The 25,624-nt window shown below is 50.5% G+C and overlaps 1 protein-coding gene across 3 annotated transcripts in view; it reads right to left on the bottom strand.

The window, feature by feature from the left end:
• LOC147107219 (deformed epidermal autoregulatory factor 1 homolog) overlaps positions 1 to 24,276 on the bottom strand; it is a 128,873-nt gene extending 104,597 nt beyond the window's left edge. The window contains exons 1-2 of one of the 3 annotated variants that reach the window (XM_086008426.1): positions 24,029 to 24,276; positions 2,384 to 2,478 (exon numbers count right to left, since the gene is read on the bottom strand). In XM_086008426.1, coding sequence (XP_085864552.1) covers positions 2,384 to 2,478; positions 24,029 to 24,146 — 213 coding nt within the window. In that variant the 5' untranslated portion in view covers positions 24,147 to 24,276. The remainder of the gene's footprint in view (positions 1 to 2,383; positions 2,479 to 24,028) is intronic. The other 2 variants (XM_086008425.1, XM_086008427.1) reach the window with 2 other exon arrangements.
• Positions 24,277 to 25,624: the final 1,348 nt, after the last annotated feature.

The following is a 25,624-nucleotide window of genomic DNA, read 5'->3' on the forward strand; positions in this document are numbered from 1 at the left end:
ATAATGTTGAAGTTTTGTGGATAGGAATGAGAGATGAGGGGATGGAAACTAACTCTGGTAACGAGCTATAAAGCACCAAGCAGAGAGATTGGAACAGCAACTTTATAGTCACGTAAGGGAGGGAGAGACAGAGAGTAGATTCTAGTGTCTAGGGAAATTATCAGTGAACAAATCCAATCACTAACAGAAAGAAAGACTGGCATTTCTCCCGCACCTTTCACCGCCTCAGGATGTCCCAAAGCGCTTTACAGCCAGTGAAGTACTTTTGAAGTGTAGTCACTGTCGTAGTGTAGGGAAACGCAGCAGTCAATCTGCAATGAGGTTGGTGAACAAAATTAGGGCACATGGAATTGGGGGTAATATACTAGCATGGATTGAGAATTGGTTAACAGACAGAAAACAAAGAGTAGGGATAAACGGGTCTTTATCAGGATGGCAGGCTGTGACTAGTGGGGTACCGCAAGGATCGGTGCTTGGGCCCCAGCTATTCACAATCTATATCTATGATTTGGATGAGGGGACTAAATGTAACATTTCCAAATTTGCTGATGATACAAAGCTAGGTGGCAGTGTCAGTTGCGAAGAGGATGTGAAGAGGCTTCAAGGGGATCTCGACAGGCTCAGTGAGTGGGCGAGAACATGGCTGATGGAATATAATGTGGATAAATGTGAAGTTATCCACTTTGGTAGAAAAAACAGACATGCAGAGTATTTCCTAAATGGTGAAAGATTGGGGAATGCAGATGCTCAAAGGGACCTGGGTGTCCTTGTACATGAGTCACTGAAAGTGAATGTGCAGGTGCAGCAAGCCATTAGGAAGGCAAATGGTATGCTGGCCTTCATTACAAGAGGATTTGAGTACAGGAGTAAAGAAGTCTTACTCCAATTATATAGGGCCCTGGTGAGACCACACCTGGAGTACTGTGTACAATTTTGGTCTCCTTACCTAAGGAAGGATATACTTGCCATGGAGGGAGTGCAACGAAGGTTCACGAGATTGATTTCTAGGATGGCGGGACTGTCGTATGAGAAGAGATTGAGTAAACTAGGCCTATATTCTCTTGAATTCAGAAGAATGAGAGGGGATCTCATTGAAGCATACAAAATTATTACAGGACTTGATAGGATGGATGCTGGGAGAATGCTTCCATTGGCTGGGGAGTCTAGAACCAGGGGCCACAGCCTCAGGATAAAGGGTAGGCCATTCAGGACCGAGATGAGAAGAAATTTCTTCACACAGAGGGTGGTGAATCTTTGGAATTCTCTACCCCAGAGGGCTGTGGAGGCTCAGTCATTGGGTATATTCAAAACAGAAGTCGATAGATTTCTGACTAGTAAGGGCATCAAGGGATATGGCGATAGGGCCGGTGAATGGAGTTGAGGCAGAAGATCAGCCATGATCTCATTGAATGGCGGAGCAGGCTCGAAGGGCCGAATGGCCTACTCCTGCTCCTATTTCTTATGTTCTTATGTGATAATGACCAGATAATCTGTTTTTAGTGATGCTGATTGAGGGATAAATATTGGCCAGGACACCGGGGAGAACTCCGCTGCTCTTCTTCCAATAGTGCCGTGGGATTTGTTACATCCACCCGAGAGAGCAGACGGGGCCTCGGTTTAACGTCTCATCCAAAAGACAGCCCCTCCAACAGTGCAGCTCTCCCTCAGTACTGACCCTCCGACAGTGCAGCGCTCCCTCAGTACTGCCCCTCCAACAGTGCAGCTCTCCCTCAGTACTGACCCTCCGACAGTGCAGCGCTCCCTCAGTACTGCCCCTCCAACAGTGCAGCGCTCCCTCAGTACTGCCCCTCCAACAGTGCAGCGCTCCCTCAGTACTGCCCCTCCAACAGTGCAGCACTCCCTCAGTACTGCCCCTCCGACAGTGCAACGCTCCCTCAGTACTGCCCCTCCAACAGTGCAGCGCTCCCTCAGTACTGTCCCTCCGACAGTGCAGCGCTCCCTCAGTACTGCCCCTCCGACAGTGCAGCACTCCCTCAGTACTGCCACTCCGACAGTGTAGTGCTCCCTCAGCACTGCCCTTTCGACAGTGCAGCGTTCCCTCAGTACTACTACTCCGACAGTGCAGCACTCCCTCAGTACTGCCCGACAGTGCAGCGCTCCACTCCCTCTGTGCTGCCTTTTCAACAGTGCAGCGCTCCCTCAGTACTGCCCCTCCGACAGTGCAGCTCTCTCCGAGGCGAGAGTGCTACGAACTGAGCCACAGCGGACACTGATAGAAAGAACCTGATGCTGTCGCAAATAAAATCACTGCTATGTACACTGTACTAAAACATCATCACCAAGGTCAGTGCAGAACAAATTTAAACTGACAAAGAACACGTGATGTGTGAGCTTGCGGGTATGAGTAAATTAAAGCACTTACCAGCACGTGTTCTGATATAGAGGCGTTTGCAACAGACGTTGTAAACACATTGTCCGCAGGTCCAGTCATATTCCCCACGGTCACTGTTGTCACTTCTGCAACCCAGAAACCAGCAGAAAAAACTATTAACTGTGTTTCACTGTGAAAAATCATGATTTTATTTCTTCTGTGCATCTGTGCCAGTCAGGCAGTCCCACTCTGTGCTGCTGCAAAAAGCCTCCCATCTCGGTTCTTAAAACATGGGATTTGTCTTGTTTATTGCCATGTTGGCGGGTCAGATTACAGTGGAATACTGACCCACTCCCTGGACACCCAGGAATACCCACACACTCCCACGAATCCTGGGAATACTGACACACTCCCAGGACACCCGGGAGTAATGACTCACTCCCAGGAGTACTGACTCACTCTCAGGACACCTGGGAATACTGACTCATTCCTGGGACCACTCCCCTGCCTCCCTCCCCGTGAATACTGACTCATTCCTGGGACCACTCCCCTGCCTCCCTCCCCGGGAATACTGACTCATTCCTGGGACCACTCCCCTGCCTCCCTCCCCGTGAATACTGACTCATTCCCGGGACCACCCCCCCGCCTATTTCCCCGGGAATACTGACTCATTCCCGGGACCACACGCCTGCCTCCCTCCCCGGGAATACTGACTCATTCCTGGGACCACCCCCCCGCCTCCCTCCCCGGGAATACTGACTCATTCCCGGGACCACCCCCCGCCTCCCTCCCCGGGAATACTGACTCATTCCCAGGACCACCCCCCCGCCTCCCTCCCCGGGAATACTGACTCATTCCCAGGACCACCCCCCCGCCTCCCTCCCCGGGAATACTGACTCATTCCTGGGACCACCCCACCTCCTCCCTCCCCGGGAATACTGACTCATTCCTGGGAACACCCCCCCGCCTCCCTCCCCGGGAATACTGACTCATTCCCAGGACCACCCCCCCGCCTCCCTCCCCGGGAATACTGACTCATTCCCAGGACCACCCCCCCGCCTCCCTCCCCGGGAATACTGACTCATTCCCAGGACCACCCCCCCGCCTCCCTCCCCGGGAATACTGACTCATTCCTGGGACCACCCCACCTCCTCCCTCCCCGGGAATACTGACTCATTCCTGGGAACACCCCCCCGCCTCCCTCCCCGGGAATACTGACTCATTCCCGGGACCACCCCCCCGCCTCCCTCCCCGGGAATACTGACTCATTCCTGGGACCACTCCCCGCGTCCCTCCCCGGGAATACTGACTCATTCCCAGGACCACCCCCCGCCTCCCTCCCCGGGAATACTGACTCATTCCCGGGACCACCCCCCGCCTCCCTCCCCGGGAATACTGACTCATTCCCGGGACCACTCCCCGCCTCCCTCCCCGGGAATACTGACTCATTCCCGGGACCACCCCCCGCCTCCCTCCCCGGGAACCCCTCGAGCATCCTATACAAACCTCCGCCTACCGTGTCTTCGTTCACAGCCGACTGAAAGCTCTGACTTCGCAGGGCCTTGGACAGAATCAGTCCCGGAGAATTCTCCTTTAATATTTAGCTCCAGCAAGAGATTGGAACTCCCTAGATGAACTGAGATTCTCAATGTCCACATATATAAGATTCTGAGGGGGATTGACAGGGTAGATGCTGAGAGGTTGTTTCCCCTGGCTGGAGAGTCTAGAACTAGGGGTCACAGTCTCAGGGTAAGGGGTCGGCCATTTAAGACTGAGATGAGGAGGAATTTCTTCACTCAGAGTTGTGAATCTTTGGAATTCTCTGCCCCAGAGGGCTGTGGATGCCGAGTCATCGAGTATATTCAAGGCTGAGATCGATAGATATTTGGACTTGAGGGGAATCAAGGGATATGGGATTGGGCGGGAAAGTGGAGTTGAGGTGGATGATCAGCCATGGTCTTACTGAATGGCGGAGCAGGCTCGAGGTTATATCTGTAACTTTTTTCAGTTCTGACGAAAGGTCATCGACCTGAAACGTTAACTCTGGAGATATAACAGGTTTTTAAGCAGGTACAGGGGCAGGGAAAGAGGAAGGGGAGGAAAGAACAAAAGGAAAGGTCTGTGATCGGATGGCAGGCAGGAGAGATTAAATGACAAAAGGGATGATGGTGCAAAGCAAAAGGAGATGGTAATGGGACAAGTAAAGAAACAAAAGATGGGTCCAGAGGAGGTATAAATGGGAATGGCAGAATGATCGACAGCTGCCATGTGAAAAAATAGGGGCTGAGGTTATGGTCTGAAATTGTCGAACTCGATGTTGAGTCCAGAAGGCTGTAAAGTGCCTAATCAAAAGATGAGGTGCTGTTCCTTGAGCTTACATTGAGTTTGATTGGAACAGTGTAAGAGGCCGAGGACAGAGTTGTCAGAGTGGGAATGGAGCGGAGAATTAAAGTGACAGGCGACCGGAAGCTTGGGGTCACGCTTGCAGACTGAACGAAGGTGATCCGCAAAGCGGTCACCCAATCTGCGTTTGGTCTCCCCAATGCAGAGGAGACCGCATCGTGAGCAGCGAATACAGTATACTAGACTGCAAGAAGTACAAGTAAATCGCGGTGTCACCTGGAAGGAGTGTTTGGGGCCCTGGACAATGGGGAGGTTAAAGAAACATAACCTTCGATTCCTTTCTCCCTCATGTGCTTATCTAGCTTCCCCTTAAATTAATCGGTGCTATTCGTCTCAACCACTCTCTGTGGGAGCGAGTTCCACATTCTCACCGCTCTCTGGGTAAAGACGTTTCTCCTGAATTCCCGATTGAATTTATTAGTGACTATCTTATATTTATGGCAACTAGTTCTGGTCTCACCCGCAAGTGGAAATATCTTCTCTACGTCTACCCTATCAAACCTTTCATAATCTTAAAGACCTCGATCAGGTCACCCCTCAGCCTTCTCTTTTCCAAAAAAAAGATCAGCCTAGAAAACTCCCCATTCTGGCGGAGTTCCCTGGCAGAAGCCCGAGGACCACCAGACAAATTTTAAAAATTCATTCTAGGGATGTGGGCGTCGCTGACAAGGCCAGCATTTATTGCCCATCCCTAGTTGCCCTTGAGAAGGTGGTGGTGAGCCGCCTTCTTGAACCGCCGCAGTCCGTGTGGTGAAGGTACTCCCACAGTGCTGTTAGGGAGGGAGTTCCAGGATTTTGACCCAGCGCCGATGAAGGATCGGCGATATACTTCCAAGTCAGGATGGTGTGTGACTTGGAGGGGAACTTGGAGGTGGTGGTGTTCCCATGCGCCTGCTGCCCTTGTCCTTTTAGGTGGAAGAGGTCGCGGGTTTGGGAGGTGCTGTCAAAGAAGCCTTGGTGAGTTGCTGCAGTTCATCTTGCAGATGGTACACACTGCAGCCACGGTACGCTGGTGGTGGAGGGAGTGAATGTTTAAGGTGATGAATGGGGTGCCAAACAAGCGGGCTGCTTTGTCCTGGATGGTGTCGAGCTTCTTGAGTGTTGTTGGAGCGGCACTCATCCAGGCAAGTGGAGAGTATTCCATCACACACCTTACTTGTGCCTTGTAGATTGTGGAGGGGCTTTGGGGAGTCAGGAGGTGAGACACTCACCGCAGAATACCCAGCCACAGTATGTGTGTGGCTGGTCCAGTTAAGTTTATGGTCAATAGTGACCCCCACCCCCCCCCAGGATGTTGATGGTGGAGGATTAGACGATGGTAATGCCATTGAATTTCATGGGAAGGTGATTAGACTCTCTCTTGTTGGAGATGGTCATTGCCTGGCACAAATGTTATTTGCCACGATCAGCTCAAGCCTGAATGTTGTCCAGGTCTTGCTACATGCGGGCACCGACTGCTTCATTATCTGAAGAACTGCAAATGGAACTGAATGCTGTGCAATCATCAATGAACATCCCCACTTCTGACCTTATGTTGGAGGGAAGATCATTGATGAAGCAGCTGAAGATGGTTGGGTCTAGGACACGGCCCTGAGGAACTCTTGCAGCGATGTCCTGGGGCTGTGATGATTTACCTTCAACAACCACAAGCATCTTCATTTGTGCTAGGTATGACTTCAGCCAGTGGAGCGTTTTCCCCCCCGATTCCCATTGACTTCAGTTTTACTGGGGCTCCTCGGTACCACACACGGTCGAATGCTGCCTTGATGTCAAGGGCAGTCACTCTCACCTCACCTCTGGAATTCAGCTTTTTGTCCATGTTTGGACCAAGGCTGTAATGAGGTTTGGAGCAGAGTGGTCCTGGCAGAACCCAAACTGAGCATCGGTGAGCAGGTTATTGGTAAGTCCCACTTGACAGCACTGTCGATGCTCTCTTCAATCATTTTGCTGATGGTTGAGAGTAGACTGATGGGGCGGCAATTGGCCGGGTTGGATTTGTCCTGCTTTCTGTGGCCAGGAAATACCTAGGCAGTTTTCCACATTGTTGAAAAGATGCCAGTGTTGTAGCTATACTGGAACAGCTTGGCTAGCGCACAGACCTGGAGCACAAGTCTTCAACACTACAGCCAGGATGTTGTCGGGACCCATTGCCTTTGCTGTATCTAGTGCGCTCAGCCGTTTCTTGCTATCACGTGGAGTGAATCAAATTGGCTGAAGACTGGCTTCTGTGATGGTGGGGACCTCAGGAGGAACATAGGAGCACAGGAACAGGAGGAGGTCATTCAGCCCCTCGAGCCTGTTCCGCCATTCAATGAGATCATGGCTGATCTGTGACCTAACTCCATCTACCCGCCTTTGACCCATATCCCTTAATACCTTTGGTTAACAGAATGCTATCAATCTCCGATTTAAAATTAACAATTGATCGAGCATCAATTGCCTTTTGCGGAAGAGCGTTCCAAACTTCTACCACCCTTTGTGTGTAGAAGTGTTTCCTAATTTCACTCCTGAAAGGTCTGGCTCTAATTTTTAGACTCTGCCCCCTAGTCCTAGACTCCCCAACCAGCGGAAATAGTTTCTCTCTATCTACCCTACCTGTTCCCCTTAATATCTTGAAAACTTCGATCAGATCACCCCTTCACCTTCTAAATTCTAGGGAATACAACCCTAGTTTGTGTAATCTCTCCTTGCAACTTAACCCTTGAAGTCCGGGTATCATTCTGGTAAACCTACGCTGCACTCCCTCCAAGGCCAATATAACCTTCCTAAGGTGTGGTGCCCAGAACTGCTCCCAGTGCTCCAGGTGTGGTCTAACCAGGGTTTTGTACAGCTGCAGCATAACTTCTACCCCCTTGTACTCTAGTCCTCTCGATATAAAGGCCAGCATTCCATTAGCCTTTCTGATTATTTTCTGTACCTGTTCATGACATTTTAATGATCTGTGTACCTGGACCCCCCGAGTCTCTTTGGACCTCCACTGTTTTTAGCCTTTCACCGTTTAGAAAGTACCCTGTTCTATCCTTTTTAGGTCCAAAGTGGATGACCTCACATTTGCCACAGTTTTGCCCATTCAACCTGTCGATATCCCTCTGTAATTTTATGCTTCCATCTACACTGCCTGCAATTCCACCTATCTTTGTGTCATCAGAAAATGTGGATATATGACTTTCTATGCCATCATCTAAGTCATTAATAAATATTGTGAATAGTTGAGGCCCCAACACAGATCCCTGCGGGACACCACTAGTCACATCCTGCCAATCTGAGTATCTACCCATTATCCCTACTCTCTGTCTCCTGCCGCTCAGCCAATCTCCTAACCAGGTCAATAATTTGCCCTCAATTCCGTGGGCTTCTACCTTAGATAACAGTTTCTTATGTGGGACTTTATCAAATGTCTTCTGGAAGTCCATATAAACAACATCCATAGACATTCCCCTGTCCACTACTTTAGTCACCTCGTCAAAAAATTCAATCAGGTTTGTCAGGCATGACCTACCTTTCACAAATCCATGCTGGCTCTCGCTGATCAACTGAAAATTTGAGGTGTTCAGTCACCCTATCCTTAATTATAGACTCTAGCAATTTCCCACAACAGATATCAGGCTAACTGGTCTATAATTCCCTTGTTTCCCTCTCTCGCCATTCTTAAATGGCAGAATGACATGCACAAGTGACAGGAGGCCAATATTTATCATCCACTCGGCACATCTGACTGAAGATGGTTGCAAACGCTTCAGCCTTGTCTTTTGCACTCACGTGCCGGGCTCTGCCATCATTGAGGGTGGGGATGTTCATGGAGCATCCTCCTCCTGTTAGTTGTTTAATTGTCTACCACTATTCATGACGAGATGTGACAGGATTGTAGAGCTTTGATCTGATCTGTTGATTGTGGGATCGCTTAGCCCTGTATGTAGCATGCTGCTTCCGCTCTTTAGCATGCATGTATTCCTGTGTTGCAGCTTCCCCAGGTTGGCACCTCATGTTTAGATATGCCCAGTGCTGCTCTTGGCCTGCTCCTCTACACTCCACATTGAGCCAGGGTTGGTCCCCTGGTTTAATGGTAATGGTAGAGCGAGGGATATGCCGGGCCATGAGGTTACAGATTGTGGTGGCTCACCGGCTTTTAAATGGGAAAAAACACGCATGCGTGGTCGTTTGACGGGGAGACGCACCCAAAAAAAAACTAAAGGGAACAGTGCTTCCAGGGTCACTCCCTCCGACTGTATACCTCTGTGCAGCCTCCTCTGGTGGGTCTGTCCTGCCGGTGGCACAGGACATACCAAGGGATGGTGATGGAGCAGTCTGGGACGTTGGCTGAAAGGTATGATTCCGTGAGTATGACTGCGTCAGGCTGTTGCTTGACTAGTCTGTGGGACAGCTCTCCCAATTTTGGCACAAGTCCCCAGATGTTAGTGAGGAATTTGTACAGTCGACTGGGCTGGGTGTGCCGTCGTTGTGTCAGAATCCGGTGCCCAGGTCGCAGCCGAGTGGTCGGTCTGGTTTTCTTCTTATTCTTTTTTGTAGCGGTTTGATGCAACTTACTCGGCCATTTCAGAGGGGCAGTTTAGAGTCAAGCATGTTGGTGTGAGACTGGAGTCACATATAGGCCCAGACCGGGTAAGGACAGCAGGTTTCCTCTCCTAAAGGACATACGTGAACCAATATCCAAACGGCCCCAGGGTCAGAAGATCGGCCGGGGTCAGGGGTACGTCTCTGTGGCGGGAGGAGGTCCCAACAAACCAAGACACACCCCAAATAAACAGATGCAGAAAATGAGGGTTACTATCAATCTTCCCTTTAATTTTTTTAGGGTGTGCGGTCCCGTTAAACCACCCTCTGCCTGCATGTATTCACTGTTGCTTGTCTAAGTTTGGATCCATGTCCCTTATCCTTGTGTTAGTGTTGAATTTCTCTCTGGAATGCAGTTGATGTGTTCCCTTTAAACACTTCAATACTGTCATCTCCAGGCCATCTGGTTTCAACATCAGCATGCCTCGTATCTTTCATCTTTATTCTATGCTCAAGTGCCAAACTCATTCAATTACCGTTGCCCTCATTTGTACACTCTCCGAGTGTCCCCCTGAACTGACTGGACTCAAGCTGAGGGACGCACCAGTGCTTTGTACAAGTAGATGTGTCACAACCTGGGACACCTATCAGCCTAAATACCTGGAACTAAAGGCAGGCCTGTGTTAGTCACCAGCCCAGCTTGATACTAACAAGCACAAAAGATTCCTGGAAACAAGACTGAAGTCCTACAGCAATTACATAGTATTTACAGCACGGAAACAGGCCAGTCAGCCCAACAGATCCAGGCCGGTGTTTCTGCTCCACACCAGCCTCCTCCCACCCCACTTCATCAGCATAACCTTCTATTCCTTTCTCCCTGTAAGGAGAATAGCGAACAAGGCAGATGAGCTGAGGGCACATGTAGATACTTGGGACTATGATATTACAGCTATTATTACAGAGACGTGGCTGAAAGAGGGGCAGGTATGGCAGCTCAACATTCCTGGTTACAGGATTTTCAGACGGGAGAGAGAGGGAGGTAAAAAGGGAGGGGGGGTCGCGGTATTGGTTAAAGAAACTATTACAGCTGTGAGGAGGGATGATATGTTGGAGGGATCATCAAACGAGGCCACATGGGTCGAATTGAAAAACAAAAAAGGGGCAATCACACTGCTGGGAGTGTACTACAGACCCCCAAACAGTGAGAGGGAGATAGAAGAACAAATATGTGGACACATTTCTGAGAACTGCAAAAACTATAGGGCAGTAATAGGGATTTCAACTACCCCAATATTAACTGGGATAAAATTAGTGTGAAGGGTATAGAGGGTGCGGAATTCCTAAAATGCATGCAGGAGAACTTTTTTAGCCAATATGTAGCAAGCCCAACAAGGGAGGGGGCGGTTCTGGACTTAGTTTTAGGGAATGAAGCTGGGCAGGTAGAAGGCGTATCAGTGGGGGAGCATTTTGGTGCCAGTGACCATAATTTTGTTAGATTTAAGGTAGTTCTGGAAAAGGACAAGAACAGACCAGGAATAAAAATTCTAACTTGGGGGAAAAGCAAATTTTGCGAAGCTCAGAGGGGATTTATCCATAGTGGACTGGAAACAGCTACTTGAAGGTAAATCAGTGTCAGAGCAGTGGGAAGCATTCAAGGAGGAGATCCGGAGGGTTCAGACCAACTATGTGCCCTTAAAGAAAAAAGGTGGGACTAACCAATATAGAGCCCCCTGGATGTCTAGGGACATGCAGGGTAGGATAAGGCAAAAAAGGGAGGCGTATGGCAGATACCGAGGGCTAAATACTCCAGAATCTTTAGAGGAGTATAGAAAGTGCAGGGGTGCAATTAAAAAGGATATTAGGAAAGTAAAGAGAGAGAATGAAAAATTCTTGGCAAGTAAAATCAAGGAAAACCCAAAGATGTTTTATAAATATATTAAGAGTAAGAAGATAACTAAAGAAAGGGTAGGGCCTATTAGAGATCATGAGAGTAATCTGTGTGTGGAGGCGGGAGATGTCGGTAGGGTTCTTAATGAATACTTTGCGTCTGTTTTCACAAAGGAGAGGGGCGAAGCAGACATTGCTATCAGAGGGTAGGAGTGTGAAATATTAGATGAAATAAACATAATGAGTGTGGAAGTATTAAGGGGTTTAGCAGCTTTAAAAGTGGATAAATCCCCAGGCCCGGATGAAATGTATCCCAGGCTGTTAAGTGAAGCAAAAGAGGAAATAGCAGAGGCTCTGACCATCATTTTTCAATCCTCTCTGGCTTCAGGTGTGGTGCCGGAGGACTGGAGGACTGCTAATGTGGTACCCTTGTTTAAAAAGGGAGAAAAGTAATAGACCGAGTAATTACAGGCCAGTCAGCCTAACCTCGGTGGTGGGAAAATTATTGGAAAGAATTCTGAAGGACAGGATAAATCTTCATTTAGAAAGACACGGATTAATCGAGGATAGTCAGCATGGATTTGTTCAGGGAAGGACGTGTCTGACAAACTTGATTGAATTTTTCGGGGAGGTAACAAGGAGGGTAGATGAGGGTAGTGCATTTGATGCAGTGTATATGGACTTTAGCAAGGCTTTTGATAAGGTTCCACATGGCAGACTGGTCACGACGTTAAAAGCCCATGGGATCCAGGGCAAAGTGTCAAATTGGATTCAAAACTGGCTCGGAGACAGGAAGCAGAGGGTAATGGTTGATGGGTGTTTTTGTGACTGGAAGGCTGTTTCCAGTGGGGTTCCACAGGGCTCAGTACTAGGTCCCTTGCTTTTTGTGGTATATATCAGTGATCTAGACTTGAATATAGGGGGTATGATTAAGAAGTTTGCAGATGATACTAAAATCGGCTGTGTGGTTGATACTGAAGAAGGAAGCTGTAGACTGCAGGAAGATATCAATAAATTGGTCAGGTGGGCAGAACAGTGGCAAATGGAATTCAATCCGGAGAAGTGTGAGGTAATGCATTTGGGGAGGGCTAACAAGGAAAGGGAATACACATTAAATGGTAGGACACTGAGTAGTGTAGAGGAACAAAGGGACCTTGGAGTGCATGTCCACAGATCCCTGAAGGTAGCAGGCCAAGTAGATAAGGTGGTTAAGAAGGCATACGACATGCTTGCCTTTATTAGCCATGGCATAGAATATAAGAGCAGGGGGGGTTATGCTTCAACTGTATAAAACACTAGTTAGGCCTCAGCTAGAGTACTGCGTGCAGTTCTGGTCACCACATTACAGGAAAGGTGTGATTGCACTAGAGAGGGTACAGAGGAGATTTACAAGGATGTTGCCAGGAGTAGAGAATCTTAGCTATGAGGAAAGACTGGATAGGCTGGGTCTGTTTTCCTTGGAACAGAGGAGGCCGAGGGGAGACCTTATTGAGGTGTATAAAATTATGAGGGGCCTAGATAAAGTGGATAGAAAGGACCTATTTCCCTTAGCAGAGGGGTCAAAAACCAGGGGGCACAGATTTAAAGTAATTGGGGGAAGGTTTAGAGGGGATTTGAGGGGAAATTTCTTCACCCAGAGGGTTGTGGGGGTCTGGAACTCACTGCCTGAAAGGGTGGTAGAGGCAGGAACCCTAACCACATTTAAAAAGTACTTGGATGTGCACTTGGGATGCTCTAACCTGCAGGGCTACGGACCAAGAGCTGGGAAGTGGGATTCGGCTGGATAGCTCTTTGTTGGCTGGTGCAGACACGATGGGCCGAAATGGCCTCCTTCCGTGCTGTAGCTTTCTATGATTCTATTCTATGATTTCCCCATGTGTTTATCTAGCCTGCCCTTAAATGTATCGATACTATTCGCCTCAACCACTCCCTGTGGTAGCGAGTTCCACATTCTCACCACCCTCTGGGTAAAGAAGTTTCTCCTGAATTCCCGACTGGATTTATTAGTGACTGTCTTATATTGATGGCCCCTAGTTCTGGTCTCCCCCGCAAGTAGAAACAGCTTCTCTACGTCTATCCTATCAAAACCTTTCATCATTTTAAAGACGTCTATCAGGTCAACACTCAGCCTTCTGTTTTCTAGAGAAAAGAGTCCCAGCCTGTTGAGTCTTTCCTGATAGTTATAATACTGGTAAAGTATGATGGTGGGGGGTTAAAATGTTCCCACCATTGCTATTCCAACGGTTAAAACTCGAGTAAATGGCCTGTGAGTTGGGTAGGTCAGATCAGGTGCTCAAACCCCTATGGACCAGAGAGAGTTTTCAGTGATCCCCGGTGGGGTTTGGTGCACTCACTGATCAGGGGATTCATTTTGGCCATGGTCAATCTCGGAAGCTAAGCAGAGTCAGGGCTGGTTAGTCATTGGATGGGAGACCCCCTAGGAATGCCAGGGGCAAAAAATGAAACTGTGCAGATTCTGTCCCTCCACATTGGGGGTGGCGAGTGGAGAAAGCACTTTGTGCCGGAGAAGGAGGAAGCTGCGATCGGCTGCGAGTTGTGGGATTAATTGGAGGAGCTGAATTAAAAATATCAGACAACTTTACTGTCACATGAAAGCATGCTGCCGCCAATCTAGTACGAGCCCAGTGCCAGAACCCTGACACTTGACTATACCTCCGCACATCAGCTGTCATTTTTATTAATTCCCTTTCACACCATAAAACTATAGAAAGAGCTTTGTTACTTCTCAAAAATGTTAGGCGTTAGCTTGGCTCGATTGGCAGCACTTTTGTATCCCCACCCCACCCGTACCCCAAGTGTCCCCTTCACCTCTGTACTCTCAGGACCCCAGTACCCCCTCACCCTGGCCCCCAGTACCCCCTTAACCTGGCCCCCGCGTATCCCCTCAACCTGGCCCCCAGTACCCCCTCACCCTGGCCCCCCCAGTACCTCCTCACCCTGGCCCCCAGTACCCCCCTCACCCTGGCCCCCAGTACCCCCTCACCCTGGCCCCCCAGTACCCCCTCACCCTGGCCTCCCCGTATCCCCTCACCCTGGCCCCCAGTACCCCCTCACCCTGGCCCCCCAGTACCCCCTCACTCTGGCCCCCCAGTACCCCCTCACTCTGGCCCCCCAGTACCCCCTCACCCTGGCCCCCCCGTATCCCCTCACCCTGGCCCCCCCGTATCCCCTCACCCTGGCCCCCAGTACCCCCCTCATCCTGGCCCCCCAGTACCCCCTCACCCTGGCCCCCCCAGTACCCCCTCACCCTGGCCCCCCCAGTACCCCCTCACCCTGGCCCCCCAGTACCCCCTCACCCTGGCCCCCCCGTATCCCCTCACCCTGGCCCCCAGTACCCCCTCACCCTGGCCCCCCGTACCCCCTCACCCTGGCCCCCCAGTACCCCCTCACTCTGGCCCCCCAGTACCCCCTCACCCTGGCCCCCCCCCGTATCCCCTCACCCTGGCCCCCCCCGTATCCCCTCACCCTGGCCCCCAGTACCCCCTCATCCTGGCCCCCCAGTACCCCCTCACCCTGGCCCCCCCAGTACCTCCTCAGTACCTCCTCACCCTGGCCCCCCCGTATCCACTCACCCTGACCCCCAGTACCCCCTCACCCTGGCCCCCCCGTATCCACTCACCCTGGCCCCCAGTACCCCCACACCCTGGCCCCCAGTACCCCCTCACCCTGGCCCCCAGTACCCCCTCACCCTGGCCCCCCCAGTACCCCCTCACCCTGGCCCCCCCGTACCCCCTCACCCTGGCCCCCCCAGTGCCCCCTCACCCTGGCCCCCCAGTGCCCCCTCACCCTGCCTCCCCCCCCAGTACCCCCTCACCCTGCCCCCCCCCAGTACCCCCTCACCCTGGCCACCCAGTACCCCCCCTCACCCTGGCCCCCAGTACCCCCTCACTCCCCTACCCCCTCAGGTGTAAAAGCTTTTATAGATATGTGAAGAGAAAAAGATTGGTGAAGTCAAGCGTGTTGTGTATGTACCTTTAAGAGAAGAACTGATTCTATACTGCAGTACCGGCAGTGACCACCCCTGTATATAAAGCCATAGCAGGCTTCTGTACTTCAGTCTTAAGTTACCCTCTGTTCAGTAATACCTGTTATTATTGTTCTCCTGCAGTCCGTGTATTATTGATACTCGGACACTACACTGGCGACGAACAGGTTCGAACTCACCTGCAGTACTGCATCACCTCACGGGGATCTTTCCCTGAGAAGAAGCTTCTTGGAGGTCGAAGTCAGAGCAACGGGCGTCGACCGCGGGCAACCGCCCAAGGATCCATCGGAGTTCGGAGAGTTGCAGGACAGGCTGTGGAGAGCTGGGCTTGGCTCCCCAGTCAAGGTGTTCCAGCAAATCGTGCTGGTAGCAGGTAGTGCGCTGACCCTTCCGGACTGCGGCGGGCTCGAGCTCGATCGAGCGGCTCTGCAAAGGGGCCGCGCAGCGTCATCGGGAGGAAAAGAGAGAGAGGGTGGAGCAAACAGGGCGCGGTCGGTGCTCAAGAACCGGGCAGCGTAGCAAAAACAAACGAGGGGAAGGAAAAGTGAGACGCGCCGAAGCCGCGGGTCGCCGCCATTACCTTGTAGAACGCTAGGAGCAGCGTGGCAGCAAGGGGAAGAAGGAAAAGCGCGGAAGGCGCCATTTTATTCCATTGGGGAAGAAGGAAAAGCGCGGGAGGTGCCATTTTAATCCATTGGGGAAGAAGAAAAAGCGCGGGCGGCGCCATTTTAAATCACCCAAGATGCCGAAAAGTGGCAGTATCACTGCTTTCGACAACGAGGTAGAAGACTGGACCACGTATGTGGAAAGAATTGAAGTGTACTGCAAGGTAAATGAGGGGGCCGATGGAAAGAAGGTGTCGGTATTATTAAATTTGATGGGCGCGAGAACGTACGGCCTATTGCGGAATTTAATTACCCCAGCTAAACCAATGGAGAAAAGTTTTGAAGAGATTGTCAATATCTTACAGGAACATCGAAACTCTACACCGCTGCTGATAGCAGAAAGATTCAAGTTCCATAAAAGAAACCAGCACAAAGATGAGAGCAATGCTGACTATCTTACGGAACTACGCAAGTTATCAAAGCACTGCCAGTTCGGAGCAGGACTGGCAGACACCTTACGGGATAAGTTTGTCTGCGGGCTCCGGAGTGAAGGAACCCAGAAACGACTACTTTCGGAAAAGGACCTGACACTAGAACAGGCTTTCAGCGTGGCAGTATCCTACGAAGCAGCAGCACGGGGAGCTGCGGAAATACAACAGAAACCACAAGAATACAGCGCTAACGAAATGGCGTATGGAGCAGAAAAGTGCTATCGCTGCGGCAGAACAACCCATGATCAGAAGGACTGCTGGTTTAAGGACAAAGTATGCAGGCAATGTGGGAAAATGGGACACATAGCAAGAGTCTGCAGGTCGGGAAAGAAAACCAACACTACAAGAACTACTAAGGAAAAGTACAAGAAAGTAAAGAAATTGACAGACAGTAGTTCGGAAGATCAGGAGAGTGATAATGGCTCCGGGAGCAGGAGACTAAGTTGTCTAAAGTTACACAACGTGATTGCAAAGGAGGATCACCGAACCATTTGGGTCACCCTCATGATAGCAGGGTCCCCAGTAAAGATGGAGTTGGACACAGGATCAGCCCTGTCATGAATCGACGAGACTATGAGTGGCTATTCTCACACATACCCTTGAAGGACACGTCCATTGTATTGAAGACATACACGGGGCAAAAAGTCTACCCCAGAGGAAAAATAAGGGTGCCAGTTAAATACAACGGCAAGGAAACACAGAAACTGTATCTATATATACCACAAGATGGAGGACCACCATTACTGGGACGTGAATGGATCCGAAAAATACAATTGGATTGGCATTCCATTCAGGCGCTAACTGTGACTGACAAAAAGGATGATGACGTCACACCAGGACGACTGTCAAAAATTCTAACTGACGCGAAAGAGGTGTTCCAACAAGGACTTGGGACGCTAAAAGGAGTAACGGCAACGATAAAAATCGAAGATAACGCAAACCCCAAATTTTTTTAAGGCCAGACCAGTACCTTACGCGATCCGCCCAGCCGTTAAAGCAGAGCTGGAGAGTCTGGAGCGTTCGGGTGTGCTGTCCAAGGTGGACTGGAGCGAGTGGGCCACACCCATCGTGCCTGTAATGAAGAAATCATTGAGCAGCACGCCTGGGGAGCCGAAGGTTCGCATCTGTGGGGACTTCAAGGTAACTGTGAACCCAGTCCTGCACACAGTACAATATCCACTTCCACGGATAGAAGATATTTTCGCCTCACTATCTGGAGGGAAACGCTTTACAAAGATTGATCTGGCCCAAGCGTATCTACAAATGGAGGTGGAAGAAGCATCGGCCTCACGATAAACACTCACAAAGGCCTTTACCAGTACAATCGACTGGTATTCGGGGTAGCATCAGCCCCGGCTATTTGGCAGAGGGCGATGGAACAAGTCCTGCAAGGGATCCCGGGGACCCATTGTTATTTGGACGACATCCTGGTTACGGGCGAAAATGACAGTGAACACCTTGCCAACCTGGAGCAGGTGCTCACTAGATTACAGCAATATGGGCTACGAGCCAACCGCCCCAAATGTGAGTTCTTCAGGAGACAAATCTCGTATTGTGGCCACATGATTGATGAGGAAGGGTTGCATAAGTCGCCGGACAAGATTGAGGCTGTAGTCAAGGCTCCATCACCGGAAAATGTGTCGCAACTGAGGTCGTTCCTCGGGTTGGTGAACTACTACCACAAGTTCTTGCCGAATTTATCTATAATTCTGCACCCACTGAGCGCCCTGCTGCAAACTGGAGTAACATGGAAATGGAGTGATGAGTGTAAGCGTGCCTTTCAGAAATGTAAATGCCTAATCACTTCAAAAGAAGTATTGGCCCACTACAATCCAACACTACCGATTCGGTTAGCATGTGATGCGTCTCCCTACGGCATCGGAGCGGTGCTATCACACAAATTCCTTGACGGTTCAGAGAGGCCAATAGCCTTTGCGTCGCGCTCGTTAACCTCAGCCAAGCGTAACTACGCCCAGATTGACAGGGAGGCCCTCAGCCTGGTGTGGGGGGGGGGGGGAAGAAGTTCAATCACTATCTGCACAGGCAGAAATTCACCCTACCGACTGATCATCAGCCCCTGGTCTCCATTTTTAACCCAAAGAAGGGCGTTCCGGTGATGACGGCGCAACGGCTGCAAAGATGGTCACTTTTTCTAGGGGCACATCAGTACGACATAGAGTACAAGGGTACGAAACAGCATGGAAACGCTGATGGGCTGTCGCGCCTACCGTTGCCTACGGTAGAGGAAGCACCTGCAGTGGACCCTGTTGAGATATTCCATGCGACCATAGTCGAATGTCTACCTGTTAGAAACTCAAGTATAGAGAAGGAAACCCGAAATGACCCGACACTCTCTCGGGTCTATGATTTGACGGTGAAGGGATGGCCAGCACATGCTGACTCACTGTTGCCAGCATTCTCGCCAAGGAGAGAACAGCTGTCAGTGTGCCGGGGGACCTTGATGTGTGGATCCCGAGTGGTAATTCCACCCAAGTTGAGAGATAGAGTGCTCAATGAGCTTCATGAGGGTCATCTGGGAGGGGTAAAAATGAAGAGCCTAGCCAGGGCGTTTGTGTGGTGGTCGGGAATCGATAAAGAAATCGAGGATATGACCAAGAGATGCACAGGATGCCAGAAGGTCCAAAACGCTCCACCACAGGCCCCGCTACATCCGTGGGAGTGGCCCTCATCTCCATGGCAACGGGTACACATTGATTTTGCTGGTCCATTTATGGACTCAATGTTCCTAATCGCCGTGGATGCCCATTCGAAATGGCCAGAGGTCATCAAAATGTCCTCTGCCACCACGGAGAAAACTATTGCAGTCCTACGGACCATCTTCGCCAGGAATGGCTTGCCAGAACAGATTTGCTCCGACAATGGGCCACAGTTTGTGTCCGAGGATTTCCGGAGGTTTCTGAGGAATAATGGGGTGAAGCATTACACATCTGCCCCATATCATCCAGCCACAAATGGATTGGCTGAGAGGTTTGTTCAGACCTTTAAAAAGGCAATAAAGGCGATGTATAACAACGACATACCACTACAACACAAGGTGGATAATTTCTTGTTTGCTTACCGGAATGCGACATATGCAGTCACCAACCAAGCTCCAGCCATAATGTTCTTCAACCGAAGGCTAAGATGTCGCCTGGATTTGCTCAAACCAAACATAAGACGAGATGTTGAGGATAAGCAATTCCAGCACATAAATGAGAAGCCAACCAGGAGCTTCAAGATAGGGCAACCAGTCTTGGCCCACGACTACCGAACAGAAAAATGGCAGCCAGGAACGATATGCACACAGCAGGGACCACTAATGTACACAGTGGACGTTGGAGAGAGCATCGTGAGACGCCATGCTGACCAGATTCTAGAGTCACAGGAACAAGCCAAACCCATACCACGAGCAGGTGCACCTGATAATAAACCCGAAGGACAGATTGCATCTGCCTCAGAAGCAGTGGTATTGGAAGCTGACGAACCAACCAATGACAATGAGCCAGAATCAACTCCGCCGCAAGAACAGGATACTCGAGAAAGGCGCTATCCAGTCAGGATCAGGAAGCCTCCTCAAAGACTGAACTTATAAATGATTATTTCAGTTGATGTATATAGTACAGCGAAAATGGTAATTAGTTATTATTTAGTTGTTAAATGAATGTTATGTACTATTTATCTAAAAGGGGAGGAATTGTTGTGTATGTACCTTTAAGAGAAGAACTGATTCTATACTGCAGTAACGGCAGTGACCACCCCTGTATATAAAGCCATAGCAGGCTTCTGTACTTCAGTCTTGAGTTACCCTCTGTTCAGTAAATACCTGTTATTATTGTTCTCCTGCAGTCCGTGTATTATTGATACTCGGACACTACAAAGCGTAGGTCCCTTGCAGTCAGAATCAGGGGAATTTTTAATGGGGAACAAAGAAATGGCAGACCAATTAAATACATATTTTGGTTCTGTCTTCACAAAGGAGGACACAAATAACCTCCCAGAGATTTCGGGGAACATAGGGTCTAATGAGAGGGAGGAACTGAATGAAATCAGTATTTGTAGGGAAATGATGTTCGGGAAATTGACGGGATTGAAGGCCGATAAATCCCCAGGGCCTGATAATCTACATCCTAGGGTACTTAAGGAAGTGGCCCTAGAAATAGTAGATGCATTGCTGGTCATCTTCCAAAATTCGACAGACTATGGAACAGTACCCATGGATTGGAGGGTAGCTAATGTTACCCCACTATTCAAAAAAGGTGGTAGAGAGAAAACGGGGAATTATAGACCGGTAAGCCTGACATTGGTAGTGGGGAAAATACTAGAGTCCATTATAAAAGATGTAATAGCAGAGCACTTGGAAAACAGTGACAGGATCTGACAAAGTCAACATGGATTTACAAAAGGTAAATCGTGCTTGACTAATCTACTGGAATTTTTTGAGGATGTAACTGGTAGAATAGATAAAGGAGAACCAGTGGATGTGGTGTATTTGGACCTTCAGAAGGCTTTCGATGAGGTCCCGCATAAGAGATTAGTGTGTAAAGTTAAGGCACATGGGATTGGGGGCAAGGTACTGCCTTGGATAAAGAACGGGTTATCAGACAGGAAGCAAAGAGTTGGAATAAACGGGTCTTTTTCCGAGTGGCAGGCAGCGACTAGTGGGGTACCACAGGGATCGGTGCTAGGACCCCAGCTATTCACAATATATATATAAATGATCTAGACGAGGGAACTAGATGTAATATCTCCAAGTTTGCAGACGACACAAAGCTGGGTGGGCGTGTGTGCTGTGAGGAGGATGCTGAGAAACTCCAGTATGATTTGGACAGGTTGGGCAATTGGGCAGAAGCATGGCAGATGCAATATAACGTGGATAAATGCGAGGTTATCCACTTTGGTCGCAAAAACAGGAAGGCAGATTATTACCTGAATGGCAATAGATAGGGAGAAGGGGAAGTGCAACGAGACCTGGGTGTCCTTGTGCACCAGTCGCTGAAGGTAAGCATGCAGATGCAGCAGGCGGTTAAGGCGGCAAATGGTATGTTGGCCTTCGTAGCGAGAGGGTTTGAGTACAGGAACAAGGATGTCTTGCTGCAGTTGTACAGGGCCTTGGTGAGACCGCACCTTGAGTATTGTGTGCAGTTTGGGTCGCCTTATCTGAGGAAGGATGTTCTTGCCATGGAGGGAGTGCAGCGAAGATTCACCAGACTGATACTTGGGATGGCAGGAATGACGTATGAGGAGAGATTGGGTCGATTGGGCTTATACTCGCTGGAATTTAGAAGAATGAGAGGGGATCTCATTAAAACTTATAAAATTCTAACAGAACTAGACAGACTAGATGCAGGAAGGATGTTCCCGATGGCGGGGGAGTCCAGAACCAGGGGTCACAGTCTAAGGATAAGGGGTAAGCCATTTAGGACAGAGATGAGGAGGAATTTCTTCACCCAGAGAGTGGTGAACCTGTGGAATTCTCTACCACAGAGGGCGGTGGAGGCCAATTCATTAAATAGATTCAAGAAGGAGTTAGATATATTTCTTAGAGCTAAAGGGATCAAGGGATATGGGGAGAAGGCAGGGACAGAACATAAGAAATAGGAGCAGGAGTAGGCCAATCGGCCCCTCGAGCCTGCTCCGCCATTCAATAAGATCATGGCTGATCTGATCCTAACCGCCAATCTACTATCACAGAACCATCTCCTGAATCTAACAGAATTAGACACACGAAATAGGAGCAGGATCAGGCTACATGGCCCCTGGGCCCGCTCCGCTACCCACAGGGCCATGACCGATCCGAACCTAGACTCATGTCCAAATTCCTGCCCGCTCCCCGTAACCCTTACTTCTAGGAAACTGTCTATTTCTGTTTTAAATTTATGTAATGATGTAGCTTCTACAGCTTTTTGGGGCAGCATATTCCATTGACCTACCACCCTCTGAGTGAAGTAGTTCCTCCTCATCTCAGTTTTGAAAGAGCAGCCCCTTATTCTAAGACTATGCCCCCTAGTTCTAGTTTCACCCATCATCGGGAACATCCTCCCCGCATCCACCCGATCCAACCCCTTCACAATCTTATATGTTTCAATAAGATCGCCTCTCATTCTTCTGAACTCCAATGAGTAGAGTCCCAATCTACTCAACCTCTCCTCATATGTCCATCCCCTCATCCCCGGGATTAACCGAGTGAACCTTCTTTGTACTGACTCGAGAGCAAGTATGTCTTTTCTTAAGTATGGACACCAAAACTGTATGCAGTATTCCAGGTGCGGTCTCACCAATACCTTGTACAACTGAAGCAATACCTCCCTATTTTTATATTCTATCCCCCTAGCAATGAAAGCCAACATTCCATTGGCCTTCTTAATCACTTGCTGCACCTGCATACTAACCTTTTGAGTTTCGTGCACCAGGACCCCCAGATCCCTTTGTACTTCAGTACTTTCCAGTTTCTTGCCATTAAGATAATAACTTGCTCTACGATTTTTCCTGCCAAAGTGCATAACCTCACACTTTCCAGTATTGTATTCCATCTGCCAAATCTCTGCCCACTTACTTAGCCTGTCTATGTCCCCTTGCAGGTTTTTTATGTCCTCCTCACTCACTACTTTCCCTCCCATCTTAGTATCAGCTGCAAACTTTGATATGTTACACTCGGTCCCCTCCTCCAAATCGTTAATATAGATTGTAAAGAGTTGGGGACCCAGCACTGACCCCTGCGGAACACCACTAGTTACTGATTGCCAGTCTGAGAATGAACCATTTATCCCAACTCTCTGCCTTCTGTTAGATAGCCAATCCTCTATCCATGCCAGAATATTACCCCCAATCCCGTGATTTTTTTATCTTAAGCAATAATCTTTTGTGTGGCACCTTGTCAAATGCCTTTTGGAAGTCTAAATACACTACGTCCACTGGTTCCCCTTTATCCACCCTATATGTTACTTCCTCAAAGAACTCCAGCAAATTTGTCAAACATGACTTCCCCTTCATAAAACCATGCTGACTTTGTCCTATTAAATGATGATTATCCAAATGTCCTGTTACTGTCTCCTTAATAATGGACTCCAAAATTTTACCTACCACAGATGTTAGGCTAACCGGTCTATAGTTTCCAGCCTTCTGTCTACTGCCCTTTTTAAATAAGGGTGTTACATTAGCAGTTTTCCAGTCTGCCGGGACCTTTGCTGAGTCCAGGGAGTTTTGGAAAATTATTGCCAATGCATCCACAATCCCTACCGCCACTTCCCTCAAGGGTACTGAATTTGGATGATCAGCCATGATCTCATTAAATGGCGGAGCAGGCTCGAGGGGCCAAATGGCCTACTCCTGCTCCTATCCTCTATGTTTCCCCCCTATCCCCTTAACTTGGTCACTTGTAACCCCCTTAACTTGGTCCCTTGTAACCCCCAATCCCCTCACCCTGGCCCCAGTACCCCCGTACCCCGTTATCCCCCCTCACCCCAGTCCCCACCTGTACCCCCCTGTCTCCCGCTCCCCACTCTGGGCCCACTCCGCCCGCGGGCCCCAGGGTCAGTGGGCGGGTGACGGTCGGCCGTTCCGCCCCTTTAAACGCTCAATATCGGTCGGCGGGTAAACGGAGGCCGGGCCGAGAGCCGAAGCGCTTCGGGACCGCTCGGCTCGGCTCGGCTATCCCCGGCGGCCCCGAGCCTCTCCGCTCCGCGCCGGGTGGCGGCCGAACGCTGCCTCGGCGGATTTATTTTTTATTATTATTGTCGGCGGGGCCAGCCCGGCTCCTCTCACCGAGCCTCCCACTCCCGCCCGCCGCACTCGCCTGCGAAACCGCCCTCGCCGGCACTCGGCAGCTGCTCGGCCATGTCGATCGGCGCTTCCCCCATCACCGACACCGTCGTCACTTCAGGCGGCTCCATGCCGAGTCCCTTCGCCTCCATCGGAGCGGCGCCGAGCCCAGCCGAGCTCCGTCCTCCCGCCGAGCCGAGTGGACCCGAGCGCTGCCCAACCCGAGCCGAGCGGACCCGAGCGCTGGCGAACCCGAGCTGCCGAACCCGAGCGCTGGCGAACCCGAGCTGCCGAACCCGAGCGCTGGCGAACCCGAGCTGCCGAACCCGAGCCGAGTCCTCCCGCCGAGCCGAGTGAACCCGAGCTGCCCAACCCGAGCCGAGTCTTCCCGCCGAGCCGACCGCTGCCCAAAGTTTTGCTGAAGTTTTTGCTTCTTTTCTCACAACTTTATTTTCGCCTCTTTTACACTGTCCAGATTGTAATTTTTTTTAATCCGCAAGAAATATTTTACTAAATGCATTAAAAATAAACAAACAAGTGCCAGGCGTTTGTGTGAAGCTAATTTATAAAATAAAAAATGAGCTTTAAAGTCTTCCAACTCTGCGATTCACAGTTAATGTGTTGGAAATAAACGCGATCTTTAATGTCTCATCTGAAAGACTGCCCACAGACAGTGCGGCGCTCCCTCAGTACTGCCCCTCCGACAGTGCGGCGCTCCCTCAGTACTGCCCCTCCGACAGTGCGGCGCTCCCTCAGTACTGCCCCTCCGACAGTGCGGCGCTCCCTCAGTACTGACCCTCCGACAGTGCAGCGCCCCCTCAGTACTGCCCCTCCAACAGTGCAGCGCTCCCTCAGTACTGACCCTCTGACAGTGCAGCGCCCCCTCAGTACTGCCCCTCCGACAGTGCGGCGCTCTCTCAGTACTGACCCTCCGACAGTGCAGCGCCCCCTCAGTACTGCCCCTCCAACAGTGCAGCGCTCCCTCAGTACTGACCCTCTGACAGTGCAGCGCCCCCTCAGTACTGCCCCTCCAACAGTGCAGCGCTCCCTCAGTACTGCCCCTCCGACAGTGCAGCGCCCCCTCAGTACTGCCCCTCCAACAGTGCAGCGCTCCCTCAGTACTGACCCTCTGACAGTGCAGCGCCCCCTCAGTACTGCCCCTCCAACAGTGCAGCGCTCCCTCAGTACTGCCCCTCCGACAGTGCAGCGCCCCCTCAGTACTGCCCCTCCAACAGTGCAGCGCTCCCTCAGTACTGACCCTCTGACAGTGCAGCGCTCCCTCAGTACTGACCCTCCGACAGTGCAGCGCCCCCTCAGTACTGACCCTCCGACAGTGCAGCGCCCCCTCAGTACTGCCCCTCTGACAGTGCGGTGCTCCCTCAGTACTGACCCTCCGACAGTGCAGCGCTCCCTCAGTACTGACCCTCCGACAGTGCAGCGCTCCCTCAGTACTGTCCCTCCCTCAGTGCGGCGCTCCCTCAGTACTGACCCTCCGACAGTGCAGCGCCCCCTCAGTACTGCCCCTCTGACAGTGCGGTGCTCTCTCAGTACTGCCCTTCCGACAGTGCAGCGCTCCCTCAGTACTGACCCTCTGACAGTGCGGCGCTCTCTCAGTACTGACCCTCCGACA

Source organism: Somniosus microcephalus, chromosome 15 (genome assembly GCF_052327205.1).
Source record: "Somniosus microcephalus isolate GS21.2 chromosome 15, FLI_Smic_1.0, whole genome shotgun sequence".
NCBI lineage: Eukaryota > Metazoa > Chordata > Chondrichthyes > Squaliformes > Somniosidae > Somniosus > Somniosus microcephalus.